The following is a 23,752-nucleotide window of genomic DNA, read 5'->3' as shown; positions in this document are numbered from 1 at the left end:
ATAAAAATAATTACATTGAGGGTAAACAGTGATGCTTTGTGGCTGTTATGGACAGGACTGTACCAGGGCTCTGCTCCAGCCAGCTCACCCTAGCCTCCCCCTGCCAGACCCCAGCCCCGGGAGCCCTCCAGCCCTGGTGCAACCGCACACGCTGCAGAGCCGACAGCACTGTCCCAGTGATATGTCACCCTGGGCATTATCACCTTCCAACGCTTCGGGTGCTTAATGGACTCGATTCTTGCTGTTCTCCATTCAGGGAAGCTGCTTTTCACTCCACAGTCAGAGCCTGACAGCAAATGTTTGCGTTTTCACAGACAGCGAGTATTGTGAGTCAGGGTACTCGGTGCTTGGATGACTGCCATCTGCATTTATTTTCCTCCACAGCACCCAGGTCGTGGGGTTGGTATGTTGTCTCCCAGTTTCGACTTGAAGTGGTAGAGACTCACAGGTGCCCTTCACCCCACGACAGCTTGCAGCCTGCCCTCCAGGAGGGCCTCCGTGCGGGCACGGCACATCCCAGCCTGCCCCCTCCATCTTCAGCCCCACGTTTGCCCCCGTAAGGGATGACGAGCAGCCAGCCCAGACGCCGGCAGCCCTCAGGGGACGGGTGCCGCACTGCCCTCCTTTCCCCGGGCCGCTGCCTCGCCCAAGGGGCCGCCCTCACCCCCCGGCTCCGACTCCCTCCTCAGAGACGGCCGCCCTTCCGCCCCGAGCGCCGTCCCACCGCGCTCCTCAGCAGCGAGGCGGCGCCGGCTGCGTGGCGGAGCCCTCCCGCTCCGCTCCGGGCTCCGCCGGCCCTAAGGGCAGGCTAAGCGGGCGCGGGGAGGGGTCGCCCCTTCCCACCGCCCCGGGAGGAAGTGACATGGCGGCGGCGGGGAGGGAAGGCGAGGGGCGCCCTTTTCTTCCCGGAGCCGCCCGGCAGGTGGAGCCTGGCGGCCCCGCCCGAGCCGGCCGCCTCCCGGCGCGTGCAAACTAGTGGCAGTTGGTGGGGCTCGGCTGCCGCCCCGCCGCCCGCCCGCTCCCGGCGCCTCAGCGCGGCACGCATGCCAAGGCCCGGCGGCGCCAGGTACGTGCTCTTCCCCTGGCGGCCAGCGAGCTCCTCAGGTGTGGGGCCGCCCTTCTCCACCCGGCGTGGTGCCCCATTGGGAAGAAACAACCCAAAACCAGACCCGCCCCAGCCCCCTCCCCAAGACAACCGCCGCCCGGCGTGCCGTAGCGCCGAGGCGAGGGGCCGGCAGCCGCCGGCGGGGTGTGCGAGCGAGGCGGGGCGCGGCGGGGCGGGAGGCGGGCTGCGGACAGAAGTTCCCTGATTTATTCGCCGCCGGGCCGGGTCTCCCCCGCCGCCGCCGTTCGGCCCCGTCGCGCCGTTTCTCCCGCGGCCGCCGAGAATTTTCCTGCCGCCCGCGGGCCCCCTTTGTGTGGCGAGCGCGGCCCGCGCCGGGGTTTCCGTGGAAACGGCGGAGCTGCGGCGGCCTTGCCCCGCTGGGCCCCCCCTCCGCCGGCGGTCGCGGGGCGCTGCCGGGCGGGCGGTCGCGGCGGCCCCTTCCACTTTCCTTTCGGTCTTCCCCTCTCGCAGCGGCGGGGCTGGCAGTGGCAGGGGGAGGGGGCGGGTAGGGCGGTTGCCGTGGAAACGCGGGTGCGATCGCCTGTTTGCTGCCTCCTCCCCGAAGCGCTTCTCCATAGCGAGAGGGCGTAGCGTGCCCCGGTCGCGGCGGGTTTCGGAGGGGACGTGCGAATGCACCGTGGCAGGTCGTGGTGGCTGTTTTTTTCCGTGGTATCTACAAGTCCGTGAGCTGAGGCAGCGTGAGCGGTGGTTAGGCGGAGGAGGGGGGGAGTCTGCCTCTCTGGTGATGTGCTCACGTGTTGTAGGAGCTCTGCCTTTCATCTTCATTGTGTCTCTTCACAAGGAGATTTAAGCCGAATTAAATAATGGCCACAAACTGACTTAAGGTGTGTCGACTTATATCGTGTGGTGCAGGGAAAACTCCAAGGCGGGTAGTGTTTAACTAAGAAGTGATCCTTTATAGCATTTAGTGCAACAAGTGAGCACTCACTCATATGGCTGAAAAGACAACCAAGAAAAGAGTCTGTTTGGACAATGTCACACGGAGACTTCTGGTCTTTATCTTTGTTACGCATTTCTAAGAGTTGTAAGTGTTTCAAGACCATGTGCAAACGTCTAAGAATGATGTACCTTATGCAAGTGCTTGTGTGGGAGAGAGCAACCTTGCTGCTACATGAAAACTGCAAATACTTTACAAGAGGTGGAAGGATGCAAGAAACTCTCAAAAAAAAAAAAAAATCCCCCAAGCATTTCTTTAAAAACAGTGATGCGTCCAGCCCAGGAAGTTGTACCAGCTGATTGTAGCCTCGGCTTGTACTGATAATCACTTCACACTAAGAGTGAGTTGCAAAAGAATTAAAAGCTGATAGAGTAGAGAAACTATTGCAGAACAACTTAAGCTGAAATTTGCAGCCTTCTTTCTTCTCTAACTTCTTATGTAAATGGTAAGATTACTGTAAACATACAGAGGTCTGTAGTATGCCAGGACTACCTCTGTATAATACTGACTGCATGGATCACTAGAATAGTTGATGTGCTGTAAATGTTTGCTGTCATTTATTGACCAGCAGCTTTCTCTAGCTGTTTGTATGTGATCTAATGCTGTGTTTTTCCAAATACTACGCATTAAAATACACTTTGATTCATTTTAGAAATTTGTGTAAATACTATGCATAGCTTTGCTTTTTCCTATTAATGTTTTGCATAACAGTGCCTGAATAAGCTGTATCTAAAAATGAAACTTTAACTGTGTTTTATGGAAGACAGAGGGCCAGGATTCATGTAGAAGAATATATCAGAAAGCCTGCAATGAACAGGGAAAGTATTGTAAGCTGCTGATGGATAAAGGTTGCTCTTAAGCAAAGTTTGGTTGTGTTGTTGGTAAGCAATTAAATAACAGATTTTAGTAAGTGCCTCACAAGAAGCTGTAAGTATTATATTGTAGGAGTAGAGAAACTGCAAGGAGAGGTCGGCGCCTGCCCAGAGTCACAGAACAGAAAACACTGTGCCCAGAGCACGGTAATTAACTGTGTTTCTTTAAACCCTGTACGTGTCATTTGGGGGGGGGGGGGGGGAGGTTGTTTTTTCAGTAAGTCTTGCTCTGTCCAGCCAAAATTCAGAGGCACTGAAGCAGTGTTCATCTTCTCCCTGGAGTGAGGCGTGCTTTCCTGGAGTGACGGTTGTACATCATTTACAGTTTGATGTACTTACTGTACCATAGCGGAGAAGAGCTTCTCTGTAGGAGAAAGGATCTTCATCCATCACCTGCAAGAGAACCTATGACTCTGCTCTGCCCTGCTGAAACGAGGTGGTTTATTGTTTTCTGTTGTATGTCCTGATTTTATTGCTGGAAGGCGAATAATGCCCCTTGAAATCTCTTCAATGCAGGAAGATGCTGTCAAAGCTGTGCTGAGGTTAGCAAAATGTTATTCTCATGTCGCAAATGTGCATTTGTGGCCCTTAGAACTTGTATTAGTAATTTGGTCTTAAATATTAAGAAGTCGAATGTCCACTGTGTGATGTAGAAGAACACTTCCCTAACTAATTGCATCACTACTACTGCTGTTGGTATGTCCCGATAAGGGAGCAGATGAACAAGAGGGTAACAAGGCGTTGCAGTGCACTGTGCATGTGCTTTAGTTAGTGAAAGCTTTTGCAGCTGTGGGCCTCCCTCATCAGAGAGAATGTTACATGAGTCAAGGCAGCTGTCTCCTCAGGTGTGTTTGAGTTAGCTGTACTGAATGTGGTGGACTTTTTTGTAAGGAAACTAGAAATGTGACTGAGAACAGTACCCTGTATGCTTTGTTGCATTTCATCACTGGTAGACGGCAGCTGAGTATGTGTTTTTTTTCCCCAAGTGCTTTGTCTGCAGGGTGGCTTTCCCCAGTGATTCAGTTTCAGGCATTTGGGAAAGTTTGCCCACCAATCTGTTGTTTGGTGGTCTTAAGCTCATTGACGTCTGACTGTGTGGTGAGTACCCTGATCACCTCTGACTAATGCTCGTGTGCTTCTCAGAAACTGCTGACTCACTACGTTTTCATGCTTTTCTCCTATCCTCCTCCAGTGCCTCGGACTAGAGATATGGTAGGGTCAAGGTAAGGTCAGGGAAAGAGGAAATGGAAACGAGTGAGAATAACTGTGTGTTGTGGCAAGGATGAAGATGCTGTAAAGACCCCTCTTTGATAATGTGAGGAAAAAAATGATGGTTGTAATGGATTTCCTGAAAAGGTACATAAACTATGTATTAGGAACTGGGCAGAGTAGTCTAATAACTATAGTGAGCCCACAGTTGGGAGATGCTGGGTTATGGTCCTGCTAGTGGTCTACTATTCATTTTGAACTTCAAGCCTTTTTACTTATATGCCTCCATTTTCACCTTCAGCCCTTCTGTCTGTCTTGTTATATTCTGCCACGAAGAGTTTAACATTGAAGTAATTTTGTGCTGCTTGCAGAAGGGCTAACCTGGCTTGAGGTTTCTGCTGTAGCATAAATAACAGGAACAGGGAAAGAAAATTAACCAGTTCTGGGCTGGAAAGAAGTCAGAGGTAAAGGTCACTGAGAGAGGGTTTACTTGCCAGAAGGTTAGGAGCTGCAGGCAGAGACAAGCACAGTGATTTCACGTGCATGTGTGACTGTGTATTAACACCTGAAAACGTTCTGACATCCACCAGATTTGCTTTTAATCTGATCAACCAAGTTAAATTTCAAACACATTTTTCCAGCAGGATCAGGTGAATGAAAAGGTTTGCATGTGCAGATTCAGTTGGCAGATTATGCAAGCTTTTTCACCTATTAGAAAAAGGGGAAGACCTGACTTAAAACCTGCTGTTAAAGACAGGGAAATAACAACATATTTGGAGGAAATATATGTGTAGAAATGGCACATGATTTTTAATCCATTTCAAGTGACAACTACTGTGTGAAACTGTGTCCTGCTTCTCCCCCTCTCCACGTTATCCCTGTCTTCACACATCATAGATTGCCTCTTCTTACAATGTTTTTCAGCACTTTGGAAAATGCTATTAGTACAGATGCTGCTTTGCTCATCTGGAAGGTCTGGAAGCATTCTGTCTGCAGCAGCCTACACCTGCACTTGAATCATTTATGAGGTTTTCCCCCTTCAAGTCACAGGTGGTTTGTCAAGGGTTAACAAGGCTTTAGTTTATTTTCTGGTTCTGAGGATATGTTTAGACAGTGCTGAAACTTGCATAAACATTCCCTTTTTTTTTTTTACCCTTGATCTGGTATTAGTGAAAATTACCATAAAACAATGCAGTAACATCAGTGTTGCCAAATGTGCAGATGGTAGGCAGGAGCAATACCACTATCTTCCCACAACCAACAAATGTAAAACAAGTATCTAGAGGATCAAAGTAACTGAAAGAAACTAACTGTTCCTGTTGCCCAGTAGTGGTAGAGGTGCAATAGGGTTACAATTAAGCAGAAAGATAACTAAGAAAGTACTATTCCCAAGTTCATTGAGCCTTCACTGTGTCACTGTCTGGTTTTTACATGCCTATGCCTGTACCTCTGAGAGCATGCATAAATACTGCATTTCATCCAAGACGGAGACAGAGAAAAGTTTCATTCTGAATTTAAGCCTTTTAAAACTGTCTCAAATTTATTTGAAGTTAACAGGACAAATGCTCAAAGCCAGGCCTTTAAAAGGATTTAGGCACCTGAAGCTGTGCAGAGATGTTGTAGAAAATCCAGGTAGGTGTTGATGTACCTGATGCTTAATTTAGTGCAAAATTTATAGAAATGTTACTGGATTCTTACAGCATGTTTAGGAACTGTAACATCTACACACTTGCCATCCAGTAAGGTAAATGCTGTTGGATCACGCACTATCTCTAAATGATTTTGCTGGAAGTTTAAGGTGGTTTTGACTAGCCCTGGCTTTAGGTGCTGAGAATACAAGTTCATTGATTAGTTATATCACATTTGGCTAGTTTTGAGGGATAATGTTTTCCAAACAACAGGGACTACTGAAGCTTGTTCAGAGATTTCTTTTGGTTTCAACAGGATTTAAATCGGGTCCAAAATGAAGCCTCCCTTTATTATCTGACTTGATAAATCTGGTGCCTGTGATAAAGGCTTTTATTCTCTGAAGTTCTCAAATTAAATCAGGCTGTTAGGGGACTCATGACTGGGGAGAATGAGGAGGCTGAAAGTATTCTGAGTTCATGGTGTAGCATATTCTGAACGCTTGTGTCTTAAAGGCAGAGGTCAGTGAAAACTGATGTGGAGTTGGACTGCTGAAATGTGGGTAAAGCAGTCACCATGTTTGTTTGGATTTTTACCTGGCATCTGGATGTCTGATTGTTTTGTGTGTGGGTGCAGCTGAGCCTTTCACTGAAGCTGGCATCTTATTTTTGGAACCATGCCAACCACATCTCAGCTGTAAGACATATGTTTTTCCTAAGTATTGGGTGTTACTTCTTTAAGGGTGTTACTTCTTAAGGTTTTCTTTGAATAATAAATCTGGAAGCTTCCCTGCCACATTCTTAAACTATTTGCTACAGAAAGAAGCATTAGAAAATACTTAATGAATAAATATTCATATCCCTGTCTTGGTGTGGCTACGTTGTGTGTATGCATTGCCATTTCCAATTTTGGGATGTCATTCTCATAAAGGAGGGATTCAGCTACTTCATACTCTTCAGTGTCATATGATAGAATACAGCCAAATTAAGTGAATACTTGTAGGTTAAAAAAAAAAAATCTTGCAAATCTTTTTCTGTTTAACATATCCTTAGTATTCAAAGAGCATGTTAACAAAAGTTATTTCATATTAATTAAAAATATGCAAATGGCTTAGCTGAAGGAGGCAGTCTACTGTCATAGAAGACCAAAAAAACTAACAGCTCACTTGGAGTTGTAATCAGGTGGATGGCAGTTTTCATTTCCAGCACTGTTAACAACATCTTGTGATTTGTACTAAAAGCTTTTTGGATCCCCTCACAGACGAGGTCTGCACTGTTCCCTCATATCCCTGTGATTAAGAAGCATGGAGGATGTGGCCTGTCCCATATAGCCGCTGCGTCTGTGGCAGTGTTGTCAGCAGGGCTCAGATCTGCCAAGTGGGAGAAGGTGGTTTTCTCCAGCCTGCCATACAGCTTCTCGGAAAGAGACACTATGTTAAAACTATTTATACTGTTTTTTGGGGGACAGTAGAAAATTGTTACCAGACGACAGTCTGGTGGTGGAAGTCCCACTTGTAAACCAGTGGTACTGCCACCATAGTGTTTTTCTCAGCTCAGTGATTTATGCCCCATCTCTGCCACTTTCCAGATCTTTTTTTGATATTTTTGCTGCCACAAATCCTATGTTGTTCATTAGTTGCATTTTATGGCTTTCTTGAATAAACAAAACAAAGCCACACAAATTAGCAATTAGACTTCTACGAAAAGGCTTAAAGAACCTGCCCAAAATTACTAAACTGTAGATCACAATTCCAGGAAATATAAAGAGGTTATTTTATGGGAGCGTACTGAGGAAAGAAAATTATCCTTTTCCCAGTGCTGATGACTTTTATCTTCTGATTGTTGTCCTTGAAGCATCTAGCAATGTCTTTCATTCCTTCTTGGGTAGGAATAATGAAAAAGATGTACGTTTGTGTGCACGTGCACACAATACTGTGGGCTTTGTACTAAAGTTGTAACTTCTAGTTTATAGTACAGAGCCATCCAAGTTGCTGAATACTTGGTTTTCATTTCTTGAGGAATGAAGAAAGGAAGGGGAAGTAGAGTTGTTTAGATCAGCACATACATCCTGGTTTGAACCATCTCCTGCATTTGTACCTGTTGCATCATCTGCTGCTGCTGAAGGTTCTTGTGGGATGTGTCTGTTCCCTCTCTGCTGTCTATACGTGACCTGTCAGAAGCTGTTGCAAGGGAAACTTGAGCGTGGGCAAGAAGGCAAATAAAGGAGGATGAAAAGTGCTGTTTTATGTTGAAAGCTGGAGCCTGGGGAATTGGCAGGTCGTGGTTTTGGCGTTGGCTCTGCCATGGATCTGTCATTTTGCAAGCTCTCTAACAGCATTGTTCTGAGTTCCTGGTGCGTAAGGTGGGCAGCAAGACAGATCTTGCCAGGCTTACTTCACTAGCTGCTTCTAAATGGCTGGAGCTTTTCATATGAAGGACGATGGATAAATCCTGGAAAGAATTGACAAAAATCCACACTGTTTTCTAATCCTATCCATAAAGGGTTTGATATTGCATATAGAAGTGGACTTGCTTATGCTACTAAGTCTGCTGAGTGGATGTGAAACTTCTCTGCCTGGATACAACTGCTTATGTGTGTTTGTGGTGTGGAAAGCTAGCTGTTGCAGAACTGGAGTTAGGAGATGATACTTTTGTAGTCTAACTTTGTAACTAACTCTTTGTGGGTAAGAATAGGAGGATTAAATATTTAAAGCTTTAAACTAAACGTGTGATCCATGTTTTTTGTTGCCTCACACCTAAAGCTGGTTGGGATGTGAGGGAAGTATTTTGTCTGTTGAGAGTATAGGCAGTTCCTGTACCTTGCGCTGAACCTTTGTGTTGCTGTGAATGTAATTTACAGTTCTTTAAAACAAGATGAGAGTGACCAGTGTTTGGCAAGCATAAACCGTGAGTCTTCATAGGAGAGACCTGCTTTCCACAGTTTATCTCTTATCAAGAGAATGTTTGGGCTCCCAGCACAATTAAAAAAAAAAAAAAAAAAGCAACCCTGGTTTTATACCAGCTCCTGAATGATCCTTTGTCTGCCTGCCTCCTTCCCTCCCCCCATTTCTTCGGGCCCTTCTAAAAGAAACGTTTTTGTAATAACCACTGGAGAACTCAGTAGCTACTCCTGTGTTGGATCTGTTCCTGAAATGCCCAGTGCAGAGGTAATCAACCATAGTGCTGTGTGCCCTTGATGCTGGTTAAATACCACGATGCAGGTGGCAACATCCTGCTGTACTGTCCCTGCTGCCTCTGTAATGTGTTAATTTCCTGTGCACAGGAGTGATGGTGTGGATCTCGCCAATGAGAGATTTCTCACAGGCCGTGCATTGAGAACCAATGGCTTAAACTAGATAGACTCTGATCTCTGTACCTCAGGTGTACTGTTTCCTCAAATGGTCCATGACTGTTTGGTACACAAATTCATGTATCATAAACACAAAAGCATCTGTACTTATATACATACATATATTTATATTTGAGAAGGTTTAGTTTGTTGCAGACATTCAGATCCTGTTATTTGATAAGCCACCTGTACTTTCGCAGCAAGCCAGGTCATCCACTGAAGTGACCTTGTAGAAACACATTTTGGGGGGGTTGTTTTTTATAGAGGAGGGTACCAGATGACAGTAATGTGTTGGCCTGGTTACCTTTGGCTAAGCACTTAAGGTTGCCTGTGAGAGCAAATACTAAATTGGCTGTGAGCACATGATATAGTTGGTTGTCCTAGGTTGTTGTTTGTTGTTCACCCCAGTTATTTTTGAGGAACTATACAGGTTGCTTGTATTTGTGTGACAGCGTAGCCCACATCCTGCTTAGATTCTCAGTATACTTTCTTGTAAATTTTTATTTGCTGTTTAGTCCTGCTCCCTTGCTCAATCCCTAAATTAGACTTGTGTTCGTTATGTTGCCCGTGGTGGTGGTGGAAGTAACTTGTTAGATTAATGGACCCAGATAAAGTAAAAGAGGAAACAGAGGGACTCTGTGGTCCCCAGAACTGAACTCTGGGGCTGAACTCTGATAGACTCCTCCAGGTCTTAAATATCTTAATGCAGCTCTTCATTTTATTTTTCCCAAGCAAATTGCAGATAATCGTGCTTTGGAGAAATACATATATATGTGAATGTATTAAAATACAGAAACTTGGGTGGGAAACAGTTGAAGAGCAACACTTGGCATGCTGGAAAGAAGCAACTTGCTTTCCACTGCTATTTTTGTGAACTTGATGTTCTGCACCCGAGATATGTCAGGGAGAAGTTATTTTTTGAGGATCTCTGCAGGAGCTTGGAACAGAAGTGCTTAACTTTAAGGGGTTTACCCTCTTCAAATAAATGTCTCCCTCAGCATCAAGCCCTGCAGTCCCTAAACACTGCACCTCCAGGAGTTCTGTATTGCCTTGTGTTTAAGCCCAGCTCCCTATGGCTTCCTTGTTCAGCTCCCTCCTCCCTGAATATTTCATGCTCCTGGAAGAAGGAGCAAGACTGAACTGCTTTTCACCAGAACTTGGGCAGCGGCTCCCCATCTTTCCTTCTCCTTCCCAGACTATGTGTGCCTCTCCCACTCTGCCATCATCCACCTTGCCTCGCTGTATAAACACTTTCGATGTGGTAACGGGACAAGCATTGAGGCTGTCAGGACTAACAGCAGCTATGCTGTGCGTTTTACCAGCAGAGAGTATGTATACACAGATAGAGAAGCTGCATCCTGGCAGGCATGCAGTTTGTGTAGCTGTCTTGCTCTACATTAGATCACAGCAGGAAGAAAATATAAAAGGGGAAGGGGAAAGCATTATTAGATGGTAACCATTTCAAAAACTCCTGGGTTACTTTCGTTTCTTCAGTTTATACTCTGTTATGCTAATTATCTCTGGGCTCAATAGAAAATAAATAATTCAGTTTTATAGCGAGTCTATAGAATGGAAATCCTAAAACTTGCTGGTAGATGGTATTCATTCTTCAGCATTTGAAACAACCAAACTGACCTCTCCTTTGTAGTGGTGTGTGTTACAAAATACGCAGTTCAGGAGTGCATGACTCCTCAGGAAAACCTAAAAACTTTCTTAAGTTCCCTGAACTTTGGGGGAAGGACTTAAGATATGCTCAGATTCTTCCCTGATTTGGGACTTTTCTGAGGAGGTGTGGTGAGTTGACCTTGGCTGGCTGCCAGGTGTACATCAAACCTCTCCTTCAATCCCCTTCCTCAGTAGCAGAGGGGAAGAAAATAAGATGAAAAAGCTCATGGGTTGAGATAAGGACAGGGAGATCACTTAGCAGCTACCATCATGGGCAAAACAGACTCCACTTGGGGAAGATTAATTTAATTTATTGCCAATTGATAACAGAGAGGGCAGTGAAAAACAGAGACAAAACTAAAACTACCTTCCCCCCCAAGTCCTTTCTTCTTCTCAGGCTCAGCTTGACTCCTGACTCTTCTACACACATCCCTGCCACACCCTGCGCGGTGTAGGGGAATGGGAATAGGGGTTGTAGTCAGTCCATAACAGTTCCTCTCTGCTGCTACTTCTTCCTCATGCTGTTCCACTGCTCCTGCTGGGGTCCCTCCCACAGGGTATGGTCCTTCAGGAACAGACTGCTCCAGCCTGGGTCCCCCATGGGCTGCAGTTCCTGCCAGAAAAGCTGCTCCTGAGTGGGCTCTCCTCCATGGGCTGCAGTGAGACAACCTACTTCACGTGGTCTTCACCACGGGCTGCAGGAGAATATCTGCTCCGGTGCCTGGAGCACCTCCTCCCCCTCCTTCTTCACTGACCTTGGTGTCTGCAGGTCTGTTTCTCTTGCATTTTTCTCACTCCTCACTCGCATCTGCTGTGCAGCATTTTTTACCCTTTCTTAAATGTGTTATCACAGAGGTACCACCAGCATCGCTGATGGGTTCAGCTTTGGCCTGTATTGAGTCCCTTCTGGAACTGGCTCTGTCTGACATTGGGGGTAGCTCCTGGTGTCTTCTCACAGAAGCCATCCCTGCAGCTCCCCCCACTACCAAAACCGTGCAACATAAACCCAACACAGGAGGTAATGCTCTAGTAGTTGCCTTTGGAGGAGATGGGAAGTGATTCAAACCCTAATTAAGCATGAGGCAAATAGATGGATAATTCTTCTTCCAGACTTGAGTTTTCTTTTTGTATGTACAAATGTATTCTCCTTGAAGGCAAATACATACATGGACACCACCTCACTTTTGTTAAGTTTTGGTGCTCACTGGCAGAAGAGCACAAGGGCTTCCTGTGCCTTGCTTATAAATTTCATATACAGAAGCATTGTTAAAATGGACTCTGATATGAAATACAGTGCTGCTATCTGTGCTGTTCTGATGGCAACTGAAATTCACTTAGTGGCACTACTGAAACTGCTGTAATCTGACCTGCACGTATTTTCATAGTTCTGGTCTCTAACTCATCCATCCAAGAATCTGGTTTAGATGAGAAAATGAAAGAATGGGCATCATCATCATCATATGCTTGGTTGTTCTTAACCTGCAGCAAACCATTTAAGGACTTTGTCAAAGAGTAGACATAAGTGAAAACCTGTGCACAGGCTTGAAACATGATGTTCTAAAAATAACTGGGTATAGTGCTATCTTGCATCTATTTGTAAGTATGGACAATATTAGCTCAGACCAGATGCTGTCAGGTAGGTACCATGTTGCTTTCTGCACTCCAAGGGCTCTATTTACTACATAAACTTTGGACAAGGTGGGTGAGAGTTCTCTGCTTCCTTCTTGTGCTTTCTGTAGAAGCGCAAACAGTTGAGTTCTTTAAGAGATCACTAGTTGTAGTCTCGAAACTCTTACAGACTTTGATGTATGAAATAGCATTGTTAATTGGCCACAGCCTCTGCCAGAAGAGAAGTGTTCACCTTGCATATCACTGGTGCAATGTTGCCTTTTCTTCTATGTCCTCCTGGTCAGTTATCCTAAGCAGAGGGAAATGCTGAGAGTAGTTGAAGTAGAAAACACAGTGGATCTTGCTGAAGATGAAACCTTGGGGGGGAAGAGGTAGAATGAATAGTTGTGGAATTTGCTTTTAAACCTGATCCTGTGATCTCTTAGTCACATGGTGCTTGTTGACTTGCTCCCTAGACAGACATTTGAGGTTTGAGTCTTTTGTTTTCTGTCCAAAGGAAAACTGTTATTAAAGAATGTCCCTATCTGTTTTTGATGCTCTGGCCATTTTCTCCTAATTTGTTTTAAGGGGTGTGTGATAAAAGAGAGCTTCTTGGCAGCTCTCCGATCTTAATAGCTTCTGAGAAAATGAATTGATTGGCCCTTTTGTTTTCGAAAGATTGCTGTAATTTTCAGTCATTATCTATAAGGAAATCAGTGTAATTTATTAAACCAGCATCATGGATTAAGAATTAAAGACCTGATTCTTTATCACTTAAACTGGTGTTCCATTGATGTTACCCATGAGGAACTTTAAGACAAAGAGCAAGTGGAAGAAGTTCCTATGAACTCTTAAAAAGCAAGCTTCTAGACCTCTTTCATAAGCTCAGAATTGATTCTTGAAAATAAATTTCTACTTTTTTGTTGCTTGTACCAAAAATAAACTGTATTTCTGGGAGTTTGGGTAATGAAAACAGTCCAAAAAGTATCATCTTAAAAAAAATCTTCTAAGAATGAGCTTATGCCTGAGAAACGGAACACTTAGCTAGCACTCTGTATACAATGTTTCAGTTGCAAATTTTGTAGGGATAACAGTTTACATTTAATCAGAAGAGGAAATTAATCTCTCTAGTCTCCCTACTTTTCAGAAAAGCAAAATTTAAGCAGTGGCTCTAATTTCTTGTTCCTTTTACAAGCAAGTTAGGTTAGATGCATTTCAGTGGTACTGCTTAAGTCGATTTAGTTTACCTTTAAAACATGTCTTAGAAGCTTTACAAAACTGGAATTTGATGACTGAAGTATGAAAACAAGGAATAAATGACTTTCAAACATTCCATTGTGGCTTCATAAAATTATAAGACAGTAATTATGTTTTATCAGGGTTATCTCATCTTTGTTTATTTTAATTCTGTAAAGTTTTGTTTTAAAGACCCAGTATGAAGTCAATGATTCACATAAACATAACATTTTAATGCAGTTTTACTACTATTACAATGAAAAAAACCCAAATTGGTTCTGGTGAATTCTTCCTTGTCACAAAGTCTGTCGATCAACTACTTACTGCACTAGATTTGTCGATTATATCAGATAGTGAATTTTCAGGTTGCCACTGTAAGTAGACAAGTTTAATCTTAAGTTTAAGTTGTAAGTTTAATCTTATTTCATATATGAAATTTTTTTTTTGGTCCAGTCCCTTACTAATCTCTCTCTGGGAATTACATTAGATTAGAGTGATTCTGTGGGATGGAATGAAACAGGCCAACTAGCACAAAAAACTTTTGATCAGTTTTAGCCAAGGACGGTAGGGTGAACCCAATCATCAGGGTTTCAGGTACTGCACAGTCTTTTAAACCATCCACTTGTAAGTAACTGGCTGCTTCCATTCTGACTTTTAAATAAGTGATCTAATCCTGCTGTTTGAAGTACAGTAGTCTGAATTAGGGAAGTGAAATCTTGTATCTTTCACTGTGAATTTATTCAAAACTTGGGTTTGCTTTTTTTTTTTAAGTGTGTGGCTCTATCTTCAGAGTGTGTGGTGGAGGGGCTGGGGCACGAATCATTGCAATGGTTCCTACTAGACAACATTTCTCATTCTACTTAGCCTTCAACAAAAACAAAGCCTTTGGTCAAAGCCCATGCTAATAAATTGTCTGCCACCCTCAGAAACGTATCTTTAGTAGAATGGTTGGTTAAAGCTGGAAAAGCTTTTTGCAAGTATCATGACAGTAGTTACTACAATGAACAGAGGCCTGTTCTGCCATTCTGAGCTACAGATGGTGTCTGCTTTGGTACTGAATAGTACAGCAAGATAAAGGGAACAAAGTCTGTGATACACAAAGGACACATTTTGTCTGCTAATAATAGGCTTGGGACTGCCATAAATTCTTTATATAAATTATACAATACAGATTCTCTTTCTTAAATTTTTCTTCATCTTCCTTGTGGTTGAAAACCTGGCTAAATAACTTCCTATTGCTTTGCAGCGATTCTTGTGTGTGCTCTTTGCTGTGGTAAGCATAGTCAGCAAGGGCAGTAAAACAAATATTTCAGGACACTGATCTACACTCAGTGCCTCACATAATGGGGTCTCATATAAACTAAAAGGATAGACATAAAGATTTTTTCATCAGTTAATTCCCTGGGATGCTGACAGCTGCCGTTTTGTTATTGGCTATGACTGGCACATTCAGAAATACCGTCTCAGGGCTTCCTCCCTGGGCAGACTCTTCTGTGCTTCAGAGGGAGAAACAGTGTAGGGATGAACAGGGTGGCACCACCTCCTGCTTAACTGTATTCAAAATACTGGGGTGTTGTTTACTGAGAGATCATGTCTTCATATTTTTTTCTCCTAACAAATGAGACTAGCGTTGGTGTTAGTGATGGTGGGGGGAGGTCAATACGGTATTTGGTAGGCCAGAATACTTGGCAGAGGACGCTTCCTCTGAATGCTCATCTGCTAAGGTTGGACTGGTCCTTTCCAACATTATACAAACATCTCTTAGGTAACCTAAGAGTGGATTTTTTTTTTTTTCTGGAAACACTGCTGGGTCATGGTTTAGTACTGTTATTGATGTTTCCTTTCTGGGCTTATGGAGTATAACTGACAGAATTACAGTGTCTAGGAATAATTGAACAAATTGTGTGTACTGTGCATAGCCAAGCTTTTATTCTCTTGCCAAAATCAACTGATATTTGAATGTGACAAGGGAACAAGCCAATAAAGCTAGAATTAAGGGGCTGCTGCTACCTCTTAGTTTGGGAGCATGGCTGGCGTAGCCTGTAGAGGAAGACACAACTTCTAACGTAAAGCTCTAAAGCTTGTGTTCACTTTGGAGCTGCTCTTGAAGATAGCAGAGGCCACAGTGTACGCCTGATGAAGTACAGACAATTCAAATCAAAATATACGTGGATTATTTTGCTCATTTTATCAATAAAGACCTGATAGAGGAGTATTGTAGTCCATGGAATGGAGTCATATGCTCATTGGTTTTGCAGAATTAGAGCTGAAATGTGAAAATTTGTTTCCAAAGCCAAATGTAAATTGATTCAGAAATATGGTATTCTCTTTCTATGCTTACTTTTGCAAATATTGTAATCAGGCCTTTTCTTACAATAGAATTAACTTTCATTTTAGTGTATTTAGTGTATTTGAGTCTAAAATGGGAGGTCTGTATTAACAGTCTGTTTATAGAAATAAATGCACTTTGTAACCACTAATACTGTTTGTTTGTTTTTGCAGGTTGTCTTCTGAATTTTGGATCTGACGGTGCCCTCTTGCTTTCTCAGCAAACCATGGACATCGTTGGCTTTCTGAAGTCTCAATTCATTTGCCACCTTCTGATCTGCTACATATTTATAGTGTCAGGACTGATCATTAACTTCGTTCAACTCTTTACACTTATACTTTGGCCAATCAACAAGCAACTCTTCAGAAGAATCAACTGCAGGCTGGCTTACTGCATTTCAAGCCGTAAGATTTCATTTTGTTTTTTAAAATATTTTCATATTTTGTCTTGAGGGAACTGGTAGAAACGTTCTGAAACAGATTTCAAAGTAACCTATATAAAGGTCATTACTGCTTCCTACAGCACTTGCATTTATGTGAAGAGAGATATGCTTTGTTGAAATGTCCTGTTCTGCTGAAATGTTTTGCTCTTTTATATTGGGATACTTGCTTGACTCAGGATGTTGAAGAAAGAATGCCTCTCATTTGGCTATCCATCATGTTCCATTAAGCTAAATGAGAAATATTGACCAAATAATAGCTGAACTTGCTGAGATGCATTTTCTGTAGGCTTACAGTGTTAACAAATCACTTCCAATAATGCTTTCAGTCTTTTTATCATGCATGAATTTGTTTATGATCTTGGTTTGTGTTTCATGTGTGAATACTGTTCAAGACTGGGAAATAACAGCAAAAAAGGGGAAAATCTTTGATTCTATGTGCCATTCCATTCTTAAGCCAGTTGTAAACTGTTGTTTCTTTGAATAGGTATTTCATACCTTAAGCTGCATCTGTATGTATTCAGTATACGTATATAGTTATAATGCGTATAGAATATAGCACGTAGCCTGTAAGCATTGAAAGAAGCGAGGGTTGCAATTATTTGTATTTTCTGGGGGAGATGGGAGCATAAGCTCAGGATATTACTTGTAGAAAGACCAGATCTTTAACTGCTGGGAAATGTGACAATTCACTGACACTTGACTAAACAGGTAATTCCAGTGGAATGAATGAGACCTGTATCCAGTAATTTCTTCTTTGTTAGTAGGAGGTTGGTAGAATCTCCACTTGTCAACAGTAGATTATCAGAGCATGTTTTCTTGATATTGTCAGTCTGCTGATATATTTGTTTTTAAAGAGCTATGACTGCAGTTTCAGCACTGATTTATTGCGGCACAACTTCTGACTTCCACATAATTGCTCTCAATTTACAGCAGAGAGCATTCTCCACAGAAGCTGTTAAAAATACGGTAATGTGCCTGTGTTCAGTAGCTGGGAGTGTGCTGTTAAATGTGTGTCTTCCAGAGAGATTTCCCTGGGACTTTCTGAAACTCAAAAGTACTTTCTAAAAATGAAACTGTTGCAAAGTGCATGCCTTTTGAGGCTCCTTAAAGGTTATTCAGGTGTGATGTCACTGTCAATGCTAAGTGAGTTATGGATGGTTTCATACCAGGGAAAACAGCCCTCCAACACAGCGTTTAAGAATTGTGTTGCAGAAATACAGCAAAATGGTTTCCTTCAGGTCACCTGTTCTGCTACTAGGAACCTGAAAAGGGAAAGCATTGTTAGTATTCATAATGAACTGCTTGAGGGAGAAATCTGCCACATGCCTCAAATTGGAGGGCACTAGGGATTATTTATCTCTCATCAGTGACTCTGATGTGCAAATATTCAAAGCATTTTTTTAAGCATACTTTTGACTTAAATTTTAAAGCTGCATCAGCATGTATAGGCCCAAATAAATTGGGGGTGCTGGTTTATTATTTCTGTAATAGAGAGGACGTTCCTGCGGAAGGATTTCATTTTTGCTGTCTGTGTGTGTATCCCTGAACTAGTGAGTTTGCAAGTACTACTCATTTGTATGTACAAACAGTGGCATGAACATGGCCAGGTTTTTACCTTTTGCCTGGTAACATGGGATATGTTTGAAGCTGTGGAATGTAGAAGATACTGTACAGCTGTACACAGGTATATATAGGTATATTATTATTATTTTTCATGCAATGCCTTCTGCCCCATTCTTGCCTTTGGCTACTTAGTGCAGAGACATCAGCTACTCTAGAGTCTCCAGACTGAATCCTTTAGCTGCCCTCAGTCTAGTCTCATCTGTACTGTGGGCTGGTCACAGTGTAAGAGCGAGTAATACTGCATGCTTGTCCTTGGTTGGGCAGACGGCTTTATACTCAGGGTTGCTGATCTAGTCTTCAGTGTTGTCACCACTGGAAAAGGATGTGTTGTGAGATTTTTGCCCAATCATGCTCAGAGCAAACTATCTCTGTTAAAGACAGTTATTTTAACTTTACAACAGAGCAAGCTAGCATTTGATGTGGATCACCCTTATCTGAGTGATATTTGAAAAGGGGAAAAAACCCCTATTAATTAAAAGTATTTGGAAGAACCGAAGAATGCAGTAGACCAATTAATCAAAATGGATGTTGTTTTGTAGTAGTATATGTGTAAGATAATGCTTTTTGGGGGCCATTGGTGTGCTGACTAATAAATAACTTAAGTTGGGTCTGTATGGGTCTGATGACAGTCATGGAAACAGCCTACAGTTTGAGACAATGGACCTTAGCCTTGGAGAATGTAAAGAGGCACATGCTTTGCAATGGTGACAAGCACCATGTTGCTTTGAGTGGCTGTTACAGCCCGAGTCACCAAGTCAACCAAAGAGTGAAATAGAGCAGGCATGGTTTAACTTAAGAATGGAATGAAAGCAGCATCTGCCTTTAGATCTTGCAAGTTCAGTCAGTTTGATTTGATGTCAAAGGTAGAGATAAATGATTCCATAAAATCAGGGGAGAGTGTTTCATCTTTGACACTATGCTCCTTGGGAAAGATTTTTTTATTTTTGTATTTCAAGTAGTGGTGGAGTTTTCTTCTACTCCTTTTCTTCCTATCTCCTTTCCAGTATAAGAACATAATATTCTCACTTCTCTACGTGCAATGTCTGCTGTCATACTGCATATGGGAAGCTAAACTGCTGTTGTGATTAATGACTTGTCCTCACTTCAGTAGTCCAGCTTGAGTTGGGGGTGCTTATCTGTTCACGTGAATCAAGCCAGACTAGCTCAAGTAAAAGTATTCATAGAATAATTTAGGTTGGAAAAGACCCTTGCAGTCATTGAGTACAACCATAAACCTAACACTGTCAAGTTGACCACTAAACCATATCCCTAAGTGCCACATCTACACATCTTTTAAATACCTCCAGGGATGGCGACTCAACCACTTCCCTGGGCAGCCTGTTCCAGCGCTTGATAACCCTTTCAGTGAAGAAATTTTTCCTAATATCCAGTCTAAACCTTCCCTAGCGCAACTTGAGGCCATTTCCTCTTGTCCTATCACTTGTTACTTGGGAAAAGAGACTGACACCCACCTCACTACAACCTCCTTTCAGGTAGCTGTAGAGGGCAATAAGGTCTCCCCTCAGACTTGTGCTCTAGACTCTTCACCAGCTTTATACCATAAAATGGCTGTATGGAGTAATTGTGTTGTGGTAGTTGAGGCCATGTAGCTGTTACTACTGGTAGAGCTGCTACTTCTCTACTGTGAGTATGGCAACAGCAGTACAGCTTCTCACTGTAACTACTGACAACCCATCAGGCTAAAGCCATAGACTTCAAACTTTTCTTCATCAATGCAAGTTAGAGAAGAGGTAGAAACCTGGTTTCCAGTTTGAATTTACAGTGGAGAGGATTAACTAGAGCAACAACTTGCTTTCAATGGAACAGAGCAGGTGTTAATGGCACACACCAAGCTACCTTCAATAATTGGTGTTGAGAAGTTGTTGTCTTTCTTCAAACCAATTGTGAATCCTGGGTAGGTCAGATAGGGTGAGTTTAGCTTCTCTACTGACCTGCTTCATTATGTACTAGCATTGGGGAGAACTTTCTAATGACAGTGTTGCAAATCAAAAAATATTGGTTCTGATAAACTGCCAATTTTTCTGTCATGGCTTTTTATGAAATTTGAATTGGGTAAATGTTCTTTAATTGCAGATTGGAAGCCTTGTTCAGCTCGAGTCTCCTGCTCCCCAAAAGGGCATTAGCCATTCACCAGATTGCAGTTTGGGTTGGTCTTATATCTCCAAGATACTTTTCATGGTTTACTATGACTAACTCTTCCTGTTTGATCCCATTATCCCATTTGACAAATATCTACAAGGTAATGGTTAGTTCTAGTCCTCCTTCCTCTGTATGTCTCAACCTTTACTGAAGAATGTTTGCTGCAGAGAGTGGACATTCAACTTGAAAAGAATAGACTTTTGTCTGTGTTGGTCTTGAAATGAGCTAGAAGACTAGTAAGGGTTACACACCCTCTGTTGTGCTTTCAGTTTAAAGAAACAAAACAAAAAACCAAACAAAACACACAGCCTTTGGGCTTCTAACTTACAGAAAATATTTTCTGGCTCCAAGTATATATTCACTGGCTGGTTCAACTGCCTGTTAATCCCTCTCTTGTAAAATAACAACACTTATAAACTCCCCCTAATACTGAACTCCACAGAGTGAACCTCTAATAAGGAAATTGAACACTGCAAACCTCAACAAGGTGGTAACAATAAAAAATTTTAAAAATAAGTGTGCTTGGAAGATGGCATTAGAACAAAGGTTGGGCAAGCAATCAATCTTATTTTTTATTTTTAAATAATTTAGGGACCTCATGTCCTTAGTCTCTTTTTCCAAAAGACTGAGAGCCAAGATGTATGCCAAGGAAGGAAACACTTAGTGTGGAATACATCACAGTTCACATGGATGCTGTTTGTGCCTGAATTGGAAAAGGTGGGAATACATCTTCCTCCTCCCCCTTATCTGACGAGAGCAAACCACCACAAAAGGTCCACACAGCTTTTCTGCACTAGCTTGTAAAGTTAGCCAAACACATAGAGGGAACAGGGGGTCTTGGGTATGTGTGCACATGGCTGCAGAGCTTGCTGGGGCAGTGGGAAAGTGGTTTGTACTTCATGAACCAGTTTGTGCTTAGTAGGCTGGTGCAGTGCTACCACAGGGTGAGCAGAGCATGCTGGGCTCCTGTGGGCTGTTTGGGACATAACTTTGCCATGTGCCAAGACTATGAGAATGGGACATACACATACAGGATAAATGGCTGCTTTAATGGTGCTGGGTATATTTACTCAGGAAGGTCTTTGCCTGTGAGTGGAGCAGTGGTTGATAACTTGTCCTCTTGCTGCTACTGTGTTCAGGAAAAATTAGCTTTTCCTTGTGCTGAGATCCACCTTGTGCTCCCAGGGTGAGTGGCAAACTGGCCTCCTGCTGATTCTCTGCACCAGGTGAACTTTGCATAAACAAAAGACCTGCCAACAATGGCACAGTCATGTGGACAGGTGCATAAGGGCTTTAAAAACAATTGACTTAGCTTCTAATCTGCCTTCATAAATAAATTACAGTAGTACTAATACCTATTCTTGTGCTATGAAAAGGGTGTTATTACACCTCTGGGTAAAGTTACACTATGTAGGCTGCAGTTTGTAAATCCCTCTGAGGGGAAGGCCCTTCTTTGCATAGAAAGAGGCACCCTGATGCCTGCTCATTGACTGCAGCAAAAACAAGATGGAAGCTGACTCTTCTTATGACTGAGCTTTCTAGAAACCAAACCAGAGGAAATTGAGAACTGCTTCAAGTTCATCGTCTTGGCTGACTGTTACGAGACAGTAAAGCTAATTCCTTCCACGTACAACTATAGACTTTGCAATGTGAGAACTGGGCATCCACATAAGGCTCTGTGATAGTATTGAGGCCATGTTAATCCTCACGGTTATTTTGTTTCCCTGTATGCAACCCACTTCCCACTTGGAGTTCAGAGGAGCCCTTGGCCCTTTTGCTTGTTGTTTGTACCAAGGTAGTTCTGGGGCAGAGAGGAGAATTCTCTCCTCTGGTGCAGTTGAGTAGGTGGGAAGCAAGAGGGCCCCGGAGAGACAGGGCTTTCTTCTTCCTCCACTTCTCTCTCCTTCCATCTTACACTGCAGAGGAAGCAGTCTGCTGTTGTTCAAAGTATGCCACAGTGTCAATATAATCCTGTAGTGTTTTATTTATAAAGCAAACTGAATTATGACTGTCAATTGTAGATGTAGCAAAGAGCTTTCATAGGGCACTTGGGACTGCTTTCTTAGCCTGTTTGCAACGTTGTTTTGAATAATGTGTGCAAAATGACTTTTTCTCAAGTGCTTCTTGTCCACGTAAGCCTTTGTTATCTTGGTTCCACACACCACATCCATATGAAGCCACTGGTAAAGACTATGAAAAGTTTGCAACAAGTACTGAGGGAAAATTGGAGGCCAGATTTGATAGTTATGCAATGAGAAAATGTTGATTTGAACCTTTGGAGAGGTAGACCATTCCCTTAGCCTTCTTGTTTTCTCTCAAGCCTCGCCACAGGGATGACTGTAGAAATAAAGTGTACTAAGGAAATGCCCATATTAGTTTTAATCTAGATAAACTCTGCTGCTGAGGGCAGGATAGTTATGGTGGCATGGAGATCTGAGTATGCAGGTGCCCAAGTACCTACCTGGGCAGTGAGGTGTTTTTAGCAGTCTGCATTGAGCTCCATGCTGCTGTGGCAATTTTATTCTCACTCGGGCTACCTTGGTTATCTCTAGATAAACCATTGCCATACCTCTTTTCTGTAGTGTAGTCTTAGGTTTCTTCCCGTGTTCCCTGCAAATCTGAAGTAGGGGTTTACATGTCAGACTGGGGGTGTCCTGCTTGTAAGTTCCAATCATTGGTGTTGATCGTTGAGCTGTGTATAGTAAGGTAGATGATTAGGTTTTTTCTAAAATCTACTTTTGTTAGAATGAATATCCTTGAATCTTTGGATTCTTTTGCTCTCAAAAATTAAATTTATAGGGGTATATTGTGTGTGACTGATTGTTAAATATAAAATATGCTTGGAGCAGAGTGTATATATATGTTGTCATATGGTAATATTTAATTTTCTAACTTGCTCTAACTTCCCTTCCTTCTAAGTAATGTAGTAACATGCTTAGCACTGCATCATAAAAAAGAACTAGTGAAAAATGAGCAAAGTGACAGGAGTGATCTTGCCTTTTGTTGCTAGCAAGGACAATAGAATGTGAGAAAGTAGTATCTGATTTACTGAAGCCATCAAAGTAGGGGCAGCAGGAGGTGTTCCTCTGATTTAAAAATAATACATGAAAGTTATTAACTCTGTAGCGGTATATTGTTAGCTTCTACAGCTAGATTGCCATTTAGTGTTTAAAAAAAAATTCCTTTAATGTGAGGTGAAACTATGCTAAACACTTTTAAACAGTCTGTGTATCTTAAATTTTATGACTTCAAGGTTTTGGTTTTTGTTTGCCCAAAACACACTAGTAGTCATCAGTCTTCCAAAGAGCTCTCTGGATTGTACCTCTCCTGAAAACATGTCTGTTGGTAAACAAAATTTATCAGTATTTTTTCACAAAATAATGCTGAGAGATCAGTAGATTAAATGTTTCAAGCTATGCAGTACACTGCAGCCTGTATTGGTGTGTTTTCCAGCTCTTGCTTGCTTCATTCTGGGGTCTGAGTCGTCTTCTTGGGGAGCGGGCACAGAAAGTAGACTTAGGGATGTATGCCATACTACAGAAGTATGAACCTCTTGAGCCTTCAAGTGATA

General features: G+C 42.7%; 1 protein-coding gene across 4 annotated transcripts in view; it reads left to right on the top strand.

Moving 5' to 3' along the window:
• The first annotated feature begins 728 nt into the window (after positions 1-728).
• The window catches only part of AGPAT4 (1-acylglycerol-3-phosphate O-acyltransferase 4), an 87,147-nt gene continuing 64,123 nt past the window's right edge, over positions 729-23,752 (top strand). The window contains exons 1-2 of one of the 4 annotated variants that reach the window (XM_072856216.1): positions 729-1,066; positions 16,130-16,360. In XM_072856216.1, coding sequence (XP_072712317.1) covers positions 16,183-16,360 — 178 coding nt within the window. In that variant the 5' untranslated portion in view covers positions 729-1,066; positions 16,130-16,182. Of the gene's footprint in view, positions 1,067-2,488; positions 2,509-3,761; positions 3,781-16,129; positions 16,361-23,752 lie in introns of those variants that run through there. The other 3 variants (XM_072856217.1, XM_072856218.1, XM_072856219.1) reach the window with 3 other exon arrangements.

This window comes from Ciconia boyciana, chromosome 3, assembly GCF_034638445.1.
Source record: "Ciconia boyciana chromosome 3, ASM3463844v1, whole genome shotgun sequence".
NCBI lineage: Eukaryota > Metazoa > Chordata > Aves > Ciconiiformes > Ciconiidae > Ciconia > Ciconia boyciana.
Note: the sequence above shows the minus strand (reverse complement) of the source record. Positions and strands in the feature narration are given on the sequence as shown.